The sequence below is a fragment of the Penaeus monodon genome, chromosome 10 (assembly GCF_015228065.2).
Source record: "Penaeus monodon isolate SGIC_2016 chromosome 10, NSTDA_Pmon_1, whole genome shotgun sequence".
NCBI lineage: Eukaryota > Metazoa > Arthropoda > Malacostraca > Decapoda > Penaeidae > Penaeus > Penaeus monodon.
Window position 1 is genome coordinate 12292766 of NC_051395.1, and position 17500 is coordinate 12310265.

Sequence of the window (17500 nt, forward strand, 5' to 3'; positions counted from 1 at the left end):
CAATAACAATAATTATAATAAAAACAATAAAGAATAATAACAAATAATACAAACAGTAATAATAACAATAATGATGATCAATAACAATAACAATAACAATACTACTACTACTACTAATAATAATAATAATATAACCAGAAACCCTAACAGCAAAATGAGGCCCGAAGTAAAGTACGAACCTGCAGCTTGGCGAGGACTTCCTCGTGCGCCTGAAGGAGCTGCGTCGCCTCCTCGAGGGTGGAGCCGAGGTACACCATCCCCGGGGTCAGCTCCACGACTCTTAGCTCCAGCCATTCCGCGCTCTGAGGGAGGGAAAGTGCAAGGATGAGCAATGGAAATCTTATCGTCGTAATTATCTACTTTATTAGGAGGTTGGTATTGTAGGACCTTTGCTTCTGCCTGTTTGTAGACGTTGAGGTGGTGTTATTGTGTTTGTCCCAATGTTTCCTTCTGTCTCTGTCTCTCTCTCTGTCTGTCTGTCTGTCTCTCTCTCTCTCTCTCTCTCTCTCTCTCTCTCTCTCTCTCTCTCTCTCTCTCTCTCTCTCTCTCTCTCTCGTAGTATACGTACGCTTCACACACACACTTGTAAGGAGCTCCTGCTGATAAGTGTACATGGGAGACGCCCACCATATGTTACTGGCAACGTGGCCACTGTTAAGGCGAATAATATATTGCATGTATTTTTTTATGCCCTAAAAATATGATATCGAACAAAATTAAAGAGTATCATGAGACTCTTCACCGAATATGTGGCAAGTAAATCTCTAATTCATTCAGAATAGGCATTGATGATTATAGGCCTACGCTAAGGTTGTAAAGGTCTTGGATGCTAATGTACCTTCCTTTTAAGACCTTAATGCTCCCCCTCCGCCCACTGCCTGTTTTTTTTCCAGCTTTTTCTTCTTGTTCATCAGTTTTCTTTTCTTTTTTCACTACGTCCATTTCCTCCATGGCGCACTTGACGCACTAAATACTCACATTAGGATATTCACAGATTTACTTTTCTCATGCCGGTGGATACATAAATTCATGTGAAGTAAAATAAATGTTTCATTTTCACTAATAAATGGAAGACACTCACAGCAGAGACAGAGAGCCATCTGCGGAATACACCTGAAATAATCACACTGTGCGATGGAGTTTGTTTACCAGTACCCATTCCCCATTAAACCCATGTTACATACTCCTTCCGCCGTGTTATAACAGAATGTCCAGCCGTTCCAGCATACCCGGCGAGGTGGTCCGCAGCGCCTCGCCACAGGATCCTGCTAACAAGACATCCCTTCAAAGGCACCGCCCAACCTGACGTCCTTTGCACGTCTGGATAAGCACGTCGATATTCTTTTATTCCGAAGGCGTACTCTTCTCGAATATCCTCTTTTGTCCTTGGGTACTGACTGACGCGATTTCCATTTTGCTAGAAATAATATCCAATACATAATTTGTATTGATGATGAATTGTGAAAATTAAATAGTGATACTTCATATATTTCCTATACTTTTAAATCAAGCACACAATAATCAGACTATCAAAAATACCGCATAAAATACCGCATAAAATATGGCAATTTCTCTTACAAATTGCCATATTCCTTTAAAAAAAACAGTAATTCGTCTATATTGCTCCACTCTTTGAATATCACTTTTTTCCCCTCTCACACAAGCCAAGGTCCATACAACTTATATTATTAGATGATTATCACGGACACGGCAACCTGTTATTAATCATCACAAATCTGTGAAGTGCATCTCCGCCAGATTAAAAAGAAAAAAATATTATTACTCATTCACATTTTTATCCCTGTCTTCCTTCAACTGAACGGGTCTCGGGACAGCAACAGCCGTTCATGGTCAGAGCGAATCGGGCAAGACTGAGCAAGACTACTTTACAAGGATGACGTCATGGGTCCGTGTGAAAGTAAATCATCTTGTTTAAACGCATTTGTTTGATTCTTAAAGCCGTCTGACTACTTTTACCTACGGGTAATGATAAAAGTGTTTTTCATTCTTGAGCAAACGCGTTTGCTAAAAGTGCATTCTTTACTGCAAACGGCGCCATTACAGCAATGCTCCGTTCTCTGTTTTTTCCCTTTACGTAACCCTATACCCATCACTTGCCCTCCACTGTATTATTATGTACACACTCATATACTACACACGTCCACTCAACTTCGCGCTTGCGCGTGTGTGTACTCCTTTTACTTTACATTTCTTCAGACATAAATAGATTTTCCCAATCATCCTTCTCTAACGTTATCCAAATGTTGCCTCCCTCTTACTACGCCCTTTAGCCACGCCCCTCCCTCGCTCACCCCCCTCCCTCCCTTCCCACCTCCTGATTCCCTTTTTTTCCCTCTCCCACCTCCCACTCCTTCCCTCCCACCTCCCTTCCCTATCCAACCTTCCCTCCCCTTCCTTCCCGACTCCCTCTCCCACCCAACCCTCCCTCTTCCTCTCTCCTCTCTCCCTCTCTTCTCCCTCGACCTCCCTCCCCCTCCCTGTCTCGCCCTCTCTCCCTCCCTCCCACCTCCCTCGCCCTCTCATGATCGCGGGTCATGGTCGAATTGATCCCGCCCGCTACGCATGACACTCTGAACGCCCACGCGGCAGACCGCAGCCGCCAATAGAATCCACGCTCTTGCTTCTGAGAGGATAAAAGAATTCGTTTTTCTGCCTGATTCTGTCTCTGTAATGCTTCCCTGGGGCTTGGGTGGCTGCAATCGGGTTTATCTGGGTACTTTTTTTTTACATTAGTTCAAACGGTCTTGGCCGGTGGATTCTTTACACTAAAAGTAATAAAACTAAAGATTATATATTAGTGTTATATTACTAATACTAATGATTATAACAATAATAAATATAAGCATAATAAGATAATTATAATGGTAATGATGGCAGATACTGATGGTGACGATGACAGATAATAACAGTAATCATTAAAATAAAAATAAACAAAAACAATAACAACAGCAAGGATAATGATCCTGATTGCCATTAATATCTTGATAATCATCATATAGTCTTATCATCATTACTATTTTTCTTTTATTAACATCAAAACATTAATTACAATAAAAACAATGAAATAATAAAAATACCAATAGTAGTAACTACTACTATAGATGATAACGATCATAACAACAACAACAATAAAATCAGATTAAAACCTGTGTAAAAGCATTTTTTCCTCAACTCCATATCCGAAAAAGCCAATACGTTCGAGAGGCATAACGAGACAAAGCTTCCGCGCTCTTACTTGAATCGCCAGATCTTGAGATAACATCCAGCGTGCTCGCAGGGCATGATCCTACATATAAATCACCCACACATTACCATACTCACACAAAAGTTTGAACACAAATCTCTGTCTCTGTCTGTCTGTCTGTCTGTCTGTCTGTCTGTCTGTCTGTCTGTCTGTCTGTCTGTCTGTCTGTCTGTCTGTCTGTTTGTCTGTCTGTCTGAGAGAGAGAGAGAGAGAGGAGTGGGAGAGAGAGAGAGAGAGAGAGAGAGAGAGAGAGAGAGAGAGAGAGAGAGAGAGAGAGAGAGAGAGAGAGAGAGAGATGACATAGAAAATTCAAAAGAAGTTTTTGTTCTGACGATTAAACAAATATTATTATTAATAAACCTGTTCCGCTCGCTTATTCACGGCACGGACATCTGAACAACGGCTTACTAATGGCAAGGAATTAAAAACAAACGCAAAATCAACGTGACTCCGCCGTTGGCTGAGGCCCAGCATCTCAGGCGCTTCCTGTAGGAGGGCGTCTCTCTTGCTCTCCCCCGCCCCTCACCCTCACCTGATGCTCGTAAAAATCTATTTATAGTTATTTAAACAGCAACAATAGTGATAATAATAATAATAATAATAATAATAATAATAATAATAATAATAATAATAATAATAATAAAATAATAATAATAATAATGATAATAATAATAACAATAATAATAGGACCATAATACTAACAATAACAACAACAACAGCAACAATAATAATAACAATAATAATAACAATAATAATAAGATTGGTCATAAACACTGATCGGCAGTAACGGGGAGTAGCCCTTTAGCCCGCCGGCCTCGTACGATGAAGACGTTCCTCCCGGGGAGATAGAAAGGTCATTCTGTATGCAGACATGAGAGAACATAATCGTCCTCAATTAAGGTATTATATCTCTTAGGCGTGTTTAACCCTTATGGCACGAGTAGCCATCTGTGGCGTGAGGCATCTGGGGCAAAATTATCCGAAGGGAAGCAAAGATCTCCTTGCAGGGAAGGTAATGCTAATGGGATGAAGAGGCACGTGGGTTGCAGGTGGAGGAGGAGAGAAAACGTGTGTGTGTGTGTGTGTGTGTGTGTGTGTGTGTGTGTGTGTGTGTGTGTGTGTGTGTGTGTGTGTGTGTGTGTGTGTGTGTGTGTGTGTGTGTTGTGTGTGTGTTATGTGTGTGTGTGTGTGTGTGTGTGTGTGTGTGTGTGTGTGTGTGTGTGTGTGTTTGTTTTTGTGTGTTTTTTCGTTTGCGTATTCATATTCATATGATCTATAGCTCATCCAGAGTGTACTTAGTAAGCTCTAGCTCAAGCAGTTATGTAAAGAGGTACTATAGGACAGTATAAAATACCGTGTCATGACTTAGCAGAACGTGTTCAAAATATTAACATTTATCTCATCGTTTAATATTTCAAAGCACTACTACTCAAAAGGAGAGGCAGATATAAGATACAAGATATATATGTAAATGTATTCATTTTATATCTTATTATGTCATACCGGTATCGTACATCATATCAGATTATCATATCTATCATATTACGTTACATAACAGAATATTCATTGCACATTAGAGAGTACCAAAGAGAAAATTGCATAGAATTCCACGAAAATCCAAATTAAAATCCAATTCTCGTCTCAAAACCCACACACGAAAGTCACCAATGCAAGCAGCGAAGGCCTATCTGCCCGCGCTCGAAACGACGCAAAGAAAACGGAACAAAGCAGCATGAGTACTCGGAAGTGATCTAAATCCAGGTTGGCGTCTCCTCGCCCTGCTCTCACACCTGGAGGAGGAGGAGGAGGAGGAGGAGGAGGAGGAGGAGGAGGAGGAGGGAGGAGGAGGGGAGGAGGGAGGAGGGGAGGAGGAGGAGGAGGAGGAGGGGGGAGGGGAGGGGGAGGGGAGGGGAGGGGAGGGGAGGGGTGGGGAGGGGAGGGGAGGGGAGGAGGAGGTAGGGGTAGAGGAAAAGAGGAGGATGAGAGGAGAAGGAGGAGGAGGAAGAGAGGAAGAAGAGAGGAGGAGGAGGAGGAGGAGAGGAGGAGGAGGAGGAGGAGGAAGAAGCAGAAGAAGAAGAAGAAGAAAAAGAAGCGCTTGGTGGCGGGACAGCCTCGTAATCCTGGCAGACGCGACGATCCTGCCTCCACAAGGTAAGGATTATCGCGCACCTCAACACTCTCCTTCCTGCCTCCATGACATCATCGCTGAGACACCTATGTTGTTCTACCTAATTGATGCTTTGCTGGATAAATGTACGCGTGTGTGTACACAGACCTGCGATTATACAAGGTGAGAGAAGGAGAGGTAGAGGGTAGGGAGAGGGGGAGGGAGAGGGGGAGGGGGAGGGGGAGGGGGAGGGGGAGGGGGGAGGGGGAGGAGAGAGAGAGAGAGAGAGAGGGAGAGAGGGAGATGAAGGGTGAGAAGGAAAGATACAGACAGATAGATAAATATATTGATAAATATAGATAGATAAATATAGATATATAGATAGGCAAACATATAAATAGATAGATAGATAGATAGATATAGAAAGATAGAGAGGTCTGATTTGATTTGATAAATTTATTACGTCAGAAAGAGAGAGAGAGAGAGAGAGAGAGCATCTAGCCTACACATATATCCATCTCCAACCCCAGCTCTTTCTTTCTTTCTTTCTTTCTTTCTTTCTCTCTCTCTCCCTCCGTCCCTCCCTCCTTCCCCTCCTCTCTCTCTCTCTCTCTCTCTCTCTCTCTCTCTCTCTCTCTCTCTCTCTCTCTCTCTCTCTCTCTCTCTCCTCTCTCTCTTCTCTCTCCCTCCCTCTCTCTCCCCCTCTCTCTCCCTCCCTCTCTCCTTTCCCTCCCTCTCTCCTTCCCTCCCTCTCTCTCCTTCCCTCCCTCTCTCCCTCCTCCCTCCCTTCTCTCTCTCCCTGCCCTAGTCGCTCCCTCACCACTGTCCCCATCGTAATCTTCCATACCCTCTAAGCCTTCTCTCTTCAAACTTCTGTGTGCCTAATCTCACAAACATGTCTACAAACTGTCATGATTTTCCCAGAAATTTGACGTTTTGCCATGTAATCCAATTCAGGCATCTAAACTCTTCTGGTGTGCAAATCAGCACTTCATAGCATCTGCCAGATTTCACCGATTTTGTTTATGGCCAAATCTAATAAGATTTCTTTTAAGATTTCATCAAATAAGTTCATATTGAAAATGAAAGTACCTATGGCTTTTGTTTATAGAGAACAAACTATTCAATATTCATCCTGCAGTCATTAAAAATAGTTTCCTTTTTTACCACATCATACAGCAATACGCATTTCTATTCTGTGGTTTTAAAAAGTTTATTGCACATAAAGTTACAGTATATTGCACACACACAACCACAACCACACCTACACCTACACCCATCCACCCACCCACACACAGACACACACACACACACATACACACACACACGCACAGGCACACGCGCACACGCACGCACGCACACACGCACAGGCACACGCGCACACGCACGCACGCACACACGCACGCACGCACACACGCACGTACGCACACACACACATACAGACACACACACACACACGCACACACACAAACACTGGCTTTTCGAGATTAAGACTGTCTGTTAACCCCGTGTATATATGTATATATATAAAAAAAAAAAAAAAAAAAAAAAAATATATATATATATATATATATATATATATATATATATATATATATATATATATATATATTATATATATTCTGTGTGTGTGTGTGTGTGGTGGTGTGTGGTGTGTGTGTGTGTGTTTGCGTGTGTGTGTGTGTGTGTGTGTGTGCATACAATTGTTATATAAATATATACACATATAGTATAGACACACACACACACACACACACACACATACACCACACACACACACACACACACACACATACACACACACACACACACACACACACACACGCGCGCGCGCACTGGCTTCTCGAGATTAAGACTGTCTGTTAACCCCGGATCGTAGGAGCATTAACCTTGTTCTGTTTGGCAAATTTCACACTTGGCACTGGCTGACTGAGGTGCTGATTGTCTATTCAACTCGCCTCCTGACCGTGCCTTTGTCCTCTTTCAACGCTCTTCGCTGCGCCCGTCTACGTTGCTCTGTCTACAGCACGGTGCTTCGCCTGGTCGCCCGCAAAATGCTTGATATTTCGTGTGCAAACAGACTACCCTACTGAAAGCAATCAAGCACTCGTGCTCTTCGCGATCTAGAAAGATTAAAGCTAAGGAGTTTCTTATCCGAAATGAAGGAAAAGCTCAGTTTCCCAGGACAGCTGTTTAGGAGTTTGAGTTACACTCGTACAAATTTCTGTGAATGTTTTAAATTTCAGGATAAGTTAGCGATAATATCGTGACCAAGCATTAACGGAGGCATTGTCTGATATCACCTATAATGAGATCTTACTGTGTCCAGGAATAATTGTAACCGATATAGATTGTAACACAGTTGTACCATACCGAATTTCTGTTAATGCACAATTAGAACTTCAAAAAAGTTAATCGCGCACTTGCAAGGACATCATCACGCCACTCGGGAGTGTTTACTCTTTAATCAACCTTAATTTAAAAATTCAGCCAAATGGCAATAGAGTTTCACCACCAACAAAGCTTGCACGCAGCTTTACCTCGCGTAGAGAAATTCGCGTGACACTGTAATGAGTACCTGCCACCACGCCCATCACGGTCACTTAGCGTTGTCACATGAGTAATAACCACGATGAAAGTAAGATGGAGGAGGTGGCGGAGGAGGCGGCGAGTAACGAAGACACAAGGCCCACTTATCAGGGAGAAGGAGCGTGAGATAACGTGAGGAATGTCGAACTCAAAAAGAAATTCTACTCGATCGATCTTTTTTTACTGGACGAAATATTTCAACTCCTTAAATATTGTCTGCTTATCGCAAAGAACTATCCGTGCTTTTTTCACTACTTTTTTAAAAACAGGTTTCACAAAAATTAAAATCTGATTACACCGATCTCATTTTCTCAATTTCCTGGGTCAACGGCCGTCGTACCCAGTCTGCAAATAGATCTAGATACCTCACCCACATTAGTTTTGAAACGCCGCAACATTTTTCGTCAAAAATGTTTTCAAAAGATACTTCTTGTTATTTTCTTTATCATGTATCGGCGTTTCCATATTCCATTAGTAAAATAAAAGTATCCCTTCATATTCAGGCTAAGTCTACAATAATTATTTTCTTTGGAAGTGATTTGCGAAGCATAAATGTAAAGCAGCAGCACCCTAACTCTGGGACAGTGCCAGAGGATATATCTAATGCACTCTACACTGGCCGCTGTTTTCCTTACCGATCACAAGCAACTCGATCACTACTGTAAACTCTCCTAATCCTTCCCTCCCTCGTCTTCATTTGCTTTGTCCGGTTCCTTTTTTTTATCTCTTACCCCCTTACCCTCCGCTACTGCCCCCTTTCCCAACGTGACGCGGATTAGACGTGACGTACGCTACACCGTAGCTCCAGACCGTGCCAAGCTGGTCACCGTCACCTGACGTGTGTTCCCCTCCACAACCGGGCGCTTATATATCCAGACGCAGACGCTCTCCAAACCAACTGAAGATAACAAGCAGGGAAAGGAAAGAAATGAGTAATGTTCTTGTTAATGGATTATGGTTTTAATATTCCGTCCCGGAAGTAATAGTTGGTGTAATGTGGAGCATTTGCTGTATTAAAAAAAGTCAGAAGAAATCTGCAGTGAAATAACAATCACATTGCCCTCTCCCATCTCTGTTTCTGTATTTTTGTCTCTTTCTATCTCCATTTCTCTCTTTCCCTCTCTCTCCTCTCCTCCCCCTCCTCCTCTCCCCTCCCTCCCTCTCTCCCTCTCCCTCCTCTCTCTCTCTCTCCCCTTCCCTCTCTCTCTCCCCTCTCTCTCTCTTTCTCTCTCTCTCCTCTCTCCCCCCTCTCCCCAGCTCTCTCTCCCCTCTCCTCTCCCTCCTCTCCCTCTCTCTCCCCTCCCCCCCCTCTCTCTCCCTCCCCCCTCTCTCTCTCCCTCCCCTCTCTCTCTCCCTCCCCCCTCTCTCTCTCTCCCTACCCCTCTCTCCCCCTCTCTCTCCCCCATCCCTCTCCTCCCCCCTCTCTCCTCTCCCTCTCCCTCTCCCTCTCCCTCTCTCCCTCTCCCTCTCCCTCTCTCCCTCTCCCTCCCTCTCTGGCTCAGCTGGAGATATTTCGAGCGCTCTAAATATATCCAACTGCCCCAGTCGCTACCAAACGTATGATGCCCACCTGCTGTACGTCCTAGTCACGGGTTCCGGACAGACACATGGCTTGTGTGTGTGTGTGTGTGTGTGTGTGTGTGTGTGTGTGTGTGTGTGTGTGTGTGTGTGTGTGTGTGTGTGTGTGTGTGTGTGTGTGTGTGTGTGTGTGTGTGTGTGTGCGTGTGTGGGTAAGAGCATGTGCATGTGTGCGCAAGTGCATGGCATGTGCGTGTGTGTGTGCGTGTGCGTGTGCGTGCGTGTGTGTGTGTGCGTGTGCGTGCGTGTGTGGTGCGTGTGCGTTTACTTTCTCTCGCACGATCTCCCGCAAAGAAATTGCCATCAATAACCCTTCCCATTAACTGAGACATCAATTAATAAGGGCATATTGGCAGTATGGTGATGAAAAAAGGGGGGGGGGGGGAGAAAAGGCAGACGAATGACTTACTTAGGCTGGGCGAGCGACGTAACCAGTTTGGAGATGATAAGAGATAATTTCAGGTAGGCCGCTCTTCTCAGGCTTTGGTGGGTAGGTCTATATTCTCAGATGCTAATAGTTGTGTCTTTAAATTGTCCAGCGTGTTTTCTTTCTGTTAATACATTATGAAGGCTACTGTCTAAGTACGTAATGTAAATTGAGATAAATTACTTATATCCCTTATTTTTCTTCCCCTGTCTCGTCATCTCTCCCCGTCCCCTCCCTCTCCCTCCCCCTATTCTCCTCCCTCCCTTTCCATCACCTCCTGCTTCTCCCTTTCCCTCCTTTCTTGACCTTTCTTTCTTCTCTTCCTCGTCTTCCTCTTTCTCATCTTCCTTTGCCTCTCCTCCCTCTTCCTCTGCCTCTCCTCCCTCTTCCTCTTCCTTTTCCTCATCTTCTTTTTCTTCTTCTTTTCCTCTATATTTTCCTCTTCCTCTTGCTCTTCCTCTTCCATTTCCTCAACCTTATCTCTGATTCTTCTCTTTATTTTCCTCCTGTTTCTTTTATTTGATTTTCCCTGATCCTCTCCTCTCTTTCCCCCTTTTTCTAGCTTTCCCTCTTCCCCTCCCTCTCCCTCTCCCTCAAAGGTGACACGGAAGAAAACCCTCTTCACATAACACGAAGGTGCTAATGAAGTACACACATGAGACAACCAACAAATGCCCTGGCAAGACGATGAGGGGGCCAGCGGTCAGTAAATTATGGCCTACAATACATAACGAAGCCTGGCGAACAATGTAATCCACGGGTTGCACGTAGACCTATCACAAGAGACTGGCGTTTGCTCCCTATAAGTATGTGGTAAATATGTGAATAGATTAAGAATGAACATTTAAAGCAAGTGAGTGTGAAGTTGCAGGCTGTCATTCAATTGCTATATTGTATAATTTTAAAGAGGATGATCTACCCTTAGGAGAGAGTATATAATTAATTCAGAATGCAAAAATCCTTTGGGGATCTTGGATAAATGAGCAAGCCTGGGAAAAATTGAAAATGATCGTTCTCGTAGAATGCAGAATAATAATCAGTTTCTAGGAACGAGTGACGAAAATGTCACTTTAGGTCAAGCGTAACACATCTATCTGATACGAGAAACCACTCCTTTCCTCCTTGTAACTGCCCTATTCCTCAGCAGAAAGATCGACCCGAAGCACTTCAGCCTTTTCTCGCAAGCCACACGCATCCCTTTACGGCGAGGTAAACAGTCGAGGCAGGTATCGCCGTGGGAGATAAGGGTGTAGACTGATGCCACGGGACGCACACGCGAACAGGGGCGTTCCATCAACAAGTCGGGCCACGTAACGGAGAAAGGGGTCTGTCTGGTTTTTTGTCAGGTGGGCCTAGAAAGATGGCCCGAAAACCGGGATCATCGCTGCCCCGATATGTCCAGGTTAATGAATGCTCACCTTTGTTGCGTGGAGGTTTACGACCGCCGGTACAGGGCCATCATGGCACCGTTACTAAAGAGCCGCTCGGTACAATCGCTGGAGGATGGGCGAGGAGAGAAAAGGGAATGAGGAAGAAAGGGGGGAAGGAGAAGAAAGGAGAAGAGGTAAGCACAAGGTCGGGATGGTCGTCAGATACAGCCGGAATAGACGTTGGCTAAGTTTAACGGGAATAGGGATAGACGCCTAATTTTTCAAGATGGAGGGAGAGGCGTGACATACAAGGAGACAGGAAAAGGGATAAACCAAGAGAGAAGGGCGTTTATGGATAAAACCTTGCCGTAAAAGGTTTTCCTTTCTCCTTTTTTCAATAAAGAATATGTAAATTCACATATATTACCATAATGTTCCACAACACATTATTTCGATAATGGTTTGCAACAAACATGGCTAATCTAGTATATAATCTTAATTAGGAGTCAGTATGAATGGATTTAAACACGTTACAAGATAATTTACAGAAAATCACTAAAGGAAGAAACAATTCTTCTTACACCACTGGCCTGGTTTTGTCTTTTTCCTTGTTTATTGGTGTGCAAGTCAGTGAAGATCACCCTGCAGCGTCTATCTCACGGCCCAGTCAGGTTCTTGCATAAACAAGATTGATAGGGGACGTTCAGAACAATAACTATGAAGATGATACGCATACCGTCTCTCTCTTTCTCTTTCTCTTCCCTTGCCCCTTTTTCTTACTCTTACTCTTTCTCTTTCTCTTACTCTCTTTTTCTCTCTTTCCCTCACCCTCACCTTCACCCTCCCCTCCTTTCTCTCCCTCTCTTAAAAACGAATGACTAAAAAACAGCTCAAGACGAACATAATCAATTACCTCACAAGATCCACCCCTAATCATCGCCATCTCAAGACCATCATAATTAACACCACAGGAACACCAGTCATCACCGCTCTCAATACGCCACTTATCATCATAAGTAGCCTAAGAATCGCCGCGACTATGATCTCGCAAGCCATAAAAAAAAAAAAAAAAAAAAAAAAAAAAAACTTTCTGTTGATGAATGACTTACTGTGCGAATAGGTAGCCAAACAGGAATGCAAAGGTTATCTACAAAAAGACAAGACGCGTGCTTAGGTTTTTTAAATGGGTATGAAGGGCTTACGAGGGCCGCGCGAGCCTGCAACTAGACAGGTATATGGATTTGCGTAGGAGGGCATCCGGCGGCAGATGTAGAGGGCGTGTGGGAGGGCAGGTTTGGAGGGCTGTGTTGATGGGCGACTGTAAAAGGGTGAGGGGTTGGCCAGGCAGGGGTTCGAGAAGGTGGGTGGGCGTGCAGGGCAAAGTGTGAAAGTACAAAATAGGCGGGTGATTATGTACAAATGAGACTGGGTACAACATGTGTAGTTACGTGGGCGGATTTATAATGCGGGGCAGCACGGAATGGGTGGAGGGGAAACAGCAAAAGGATGGAGCAATCAAACAAACACGCACACGATGTGGGGCTTTTATGGCGCCGGTCTGCGTGAAGAAGAGCTCGGCATCCCTGGGAACCGATCTCGTGATAAAACCCAGTTGAAGAATAGCGTCAGAGAAAAGGTGGATATATTTTACGCAAATGCCTATGTGAGCACAAACGTACATACGTATGTGTGTATGTGTGTATGTGTGTATGTGTGTGTGTGTGTGTGTGTGTGTGTGTGTGTGTGTGTGTGTGTGTGTGTGTGTGTGTGTGTGTGTGTGCGTGTGCGTGTGCGTGTGCGTGTGCGTGTGCATGTGCATGTGCAGTGTGCGTGTGCGTGTGTGTGTGTGTGTGTGTGTGTGTGTGCGTACGTGTGGGATATACTGATACAGTAATGGCAAGAAAAACAAGTTATTAAGACCAGTACAGCATTTTAATAGTTTCAGATAGTTTTACCAAGTCTGAAAAGGTTTTATCAAGTTTGGCACCTAACCAAGTAGTATTGGAAATCATATAAATTAGAACAAACCACCAACGATTTTATGTTATAATTTCGTTGTATTTTTGACATTTATTTCAAACACACTGCATATAACAAACCCTATTTGAGGGGGGGGCTGCACAACATATTGTTGAATACTTCAACATCACCGACTGGAGCATCTTTATCACGACATCATCAGGCAGACTGACACAACTACTCAGCAATGCACAATTTCGTCCTGGCTGAAACGTATTCGTGAAACGGAAAAGAAATCGTTAACTTTCCTTAACTCTGAATGGGGAGTCATCCGTCTAGAGAAGGAAATCCTGTCCTATCGTGGCAACGATACACGCCACAGCAAAGGTAGAGGATAAGCCCTGGAGTGACTCGGAGCCGCCAGCATGACAACACCGTGGAGGCAGAGGCCGCCGTGGCCTGACCCTGACCTGGGAGCAGCCCCGGTAACACAACCTGGCCGGCCAAACCTGAGACATGGCGCTTACCGCCGCCACACGGCCCGGGGGGCTTGTGGGAGGGGGAAGGAGTCTGGCGCAAGGTGCCCTTGCAGGAGAGAATTCTCAGACTGCACCCAGCCACATATATTGCTGCAGGACGTCCGTGAGCATAATGAAGGCGGAATTATACCACTTCCGAAAGTAATTGACTTGAATCTCATGCTCCTACCAAGAAGAAGAATAGAAATACAGAAATATAGCGTATACCTGGACCAACAAAGCGACGCCAATTCGAACCTGAGGAAAACATTCCTGGAGGGGGAGGGAGGCTGGAGCGAGCGAAAGAAAGGTATGCGAAGCGCACTATCCGGGGAAGGATGAATCCGTATAATACAAAGAAGCTGTGAATAATGTGGTAGCATGACCTTACACGACAAGAAGTGCGAAGTGCAAAGAAAGAAAATCACAGGCGGTGTAGTGTAAATAGGTACTAGTTACGTATTTGGGAATGGACGTGTGAATGTGAAAAGTGTAGGTTCTAGAGGATAAAGCGCGCCGACACAAAACACGAGTTCGCTGAATACATGTACAAGAGACCTGTTGGAGAAAAAAAGATGTTGAGAGAAGTTGATGAGAAGTTGAGGCAGAAAGACGGTGAAAAGCGAATAGTTCCTAAATATGATTGGAAAGTCAGGAGAAAAGCAGTGATACTTTGAAAATAAAACAAATTAATAAATAGCAGAAATAACAGGAAAGTTGGTAAAAAAAAAAAAAATAATAATAATCGTGCGATGCGAAAGGAAGTGAGACGGATGTGTATTGCGTGTGGGAGGGAGGGTGGAGTGAACAGTCTTGGGAGAAAGGGTACGCGGGGAACAGAACCACATTACAAAAATCTAAAAATATCGCTCCCAACATCCTGGTCCGTAACTAACACTAACTCATACCTAGCATCAAGAAGAAAGCATAAACAGACAGTGACACACATACAAAGAGAGAGAGAGAGAGTGAAGGAGAGCGAGAGCGAGAGCGAGAGAGAGAGAGAGAGAGAGAGAGAGAGAGAGAGAGAGAGAGAGAGAGAGAGAGAGAGAGAGAGAGAGAGAGGAGAGAGAGAGAGAGAGAGAGAGGGGGGGGGGGGGGAGACGCAGCCATAAACAGCAATACACAGTTACACGTACATACACCCGTATACACGCGTGTGTGTACAGTCACATGTGCAAGAACAATTAGCGAAAATCTCCATTCATTAGTGTCCCTGCAGATTGATAAACTGTTTCCTCCCACCCCTTTTCATCATTTCCCTTGTACGATAATTATTAAAAATGGTAATTATAAGTGAATATCAATCTTTTGAGTTCGTACATTACATTGAATATAGTATTCAAAACCGTAAAAATTGAACAAAAAAATTATATGTAACGATCCGACCGACTTTATCCCTCTCCTGTTCTAACCTAATCCCCCCTCCTCTCTCTTCCTTCTTTACTGTCTCCCTTTTCTCCCCCCCCTCCTTCACGTTCAACCTATCCCTTCCTTACCCATTCTCCTCTCTTTTCACCTTCTTCCCTCCCCTCCCCCCCCTTACTCTCCTTAATCATCCTCTCCCCATCCTTCCCCCCCCTTTTCTCATCCTCTCCCCCTCCCCTCCCAATGCCTCCTCCCCTCCCCCCCTCCCTTCTTCAATGCCTCCTCCCCTCTCCCCCTCCCCTCCTTCATGCCTCCTTCCCCTCTCCCCCTCCCCTCCTCATGCCTCCTCCCCTCCCCCCTCCCAAAGAAGCCAGAATCCAATGCACGGGGCAATGAAGTGCCAACGTGTCCCTCCCTGCATAAAACCAGATTATCACTGAACGGAAAGAATTATCGCCACCCAATAAAGAGCAATAAATCCCTCTCGCGATCTCTCTCAAAGGGACGACGGTGCTAAAGCCTTATTCATATGCAAATGCGAAGAGTCAAGGAGGGAACGAGAGCCTGGATTTAGTTAGTCAAGTGAGCTCGTTTCGCTTTTTTTGTGACAGCTGTTCCTTACGGGAGCTTGTGGAGGCATGAAATATCCCGAAAAACACAATGGGTGACTTTGTAGATGAAAAAAAGGGCCAAGTGATCTATGCTACGATTTACTCGAAGCTCAATGAAAAACGGAAACAATTATTCCGATATGGGGAAAACCGCCACACATCCAAGACGTCTGAAGAAACACACATATCACTTTAGCTGTTCAAATGCAACAAGCCGGGAGACACTATTCGCAAAAAGTGAACAGACCCTCCTAAGTAAAGAGAAAAGAACTTGACAACTTAACTGATGAAGATCTGTTTCATCTTGCCGCCCCGTATGGTATCGGCAGAAGAAGAATGTGTCCAAGTGGCCAAAAATTACGAGATTTTCAAAGAACATGCCGGAGACCTTACGCCCGACAGGGTTTGCTGGGTTCAAGAGTTTCCTTTGAACACCAGTGGAATACCGAAGTTGCCACGACCGTGTCTGGGGAATTCCTTACCTACTACCCGCTACTCAACAGCCACTGCCACATTACCTGAAAAGTAAAAGGAATTGGTTAGTAACACATTAACAACAACAACTACGTTTATATTCAATATTGTTCAGAGTAAAATGCTGTCATTTTTTTTTCTTTAAAACTACATCTAAAAGGGGACTGGCGTTCCACATATACGACGATATCTGTATGCAAACAAAATCGTTTCTAATCACCACTGAGCTACTGCACAATCAACTTTGTTGTTGCACACATTGTAAAAGTTTTCATTACGCTGCAGATATGTCTACACAGCATGTAATAAGTATAGAACTGCATATGTTGCATCCAACACACTTATCAGTAGTACTTCATTACTGTAAGAGTTATCTGCCTCTATATTTCAAGCAACAACTAAAAAAACACCGAAGACGCAGCTGATTATGAGTACGAACAAGAATTCCTGTTGTCTGAACCTGCGCCCTATCCTTCAACTAGGAGGGATGCCTTGTATGGCTATCACAACTAATGCTCATATTGCACCAACAGATTGATCAGCAACTTCAGTACCAGGAAAGGATGTTTACACTCCTCTTGCACCGCAACAACTTCTGCGATCTGATTCTCTAGTGGCAAAGCTGGGGAATATTCATCGACAACCAACGGCTTACAGTGATTTCTATAATTGTACTTTTTGAGATATCAATAGACGGCAATATTGATCTTGCATTTATATATATACATATCCATATATATACATATATATATATATATATATATATATATATATAATATATATATATATATACTATATTATATATATATTTTTTTTTTTTTATTTATTTTTTTTACCTATTCGATAAGAAGGCTAATAATGGTCAGTACAACTATCTATCTATCTAAACTTTTCAAACCAATAAAAATAGAGAGGATAATTACCATACATTCACTCCCCCCGTACAAGAAGACACTGTCCACAGTACTCGAGGCAAACAAACAGCAGCGGCCGGCCCCCTCGTACAAACACCCACTAAAAAGCGCTGCCTCCGCTCGCGTTCCTACATCCAAACAAAGAACCCTATTTTTCCGGTAGTTCTAGCTTGTCTCTAGCTACTTCGTCTGTGGTAAGAATAACAATTGCTAACTGATAAGCGGAAATAGCTGAGTACTAAAAATCTGTTCTAAAAAGTCAATAAATATGTTTTGCGTATTTCATAAACATTGTTCTTTGTATACGAGCGTGCGTGCGT

At 43.9% G+C, this 17500-nt stretch overlaps 1 protein-coding gene across 1 annotated transcript in view; it reads right to left on the reverse strand.

Moving 5' to 3' along the window:
- LOC119577831 (titin-like) overlaps window positions 1–17500 on the reverse strand; it is a gene marked incomplete at its 5' end in the record, with an annotated part of 105115 nt that overhangs the window by 55856 nt on the left and 31759 nt on the right. The window contains 1 exon segment of the mRNA XM_037925425.1: window positions 180–302. Coding sequence (XP_037781353.1) covers window positions 180–302 — 123 coding nt within the window.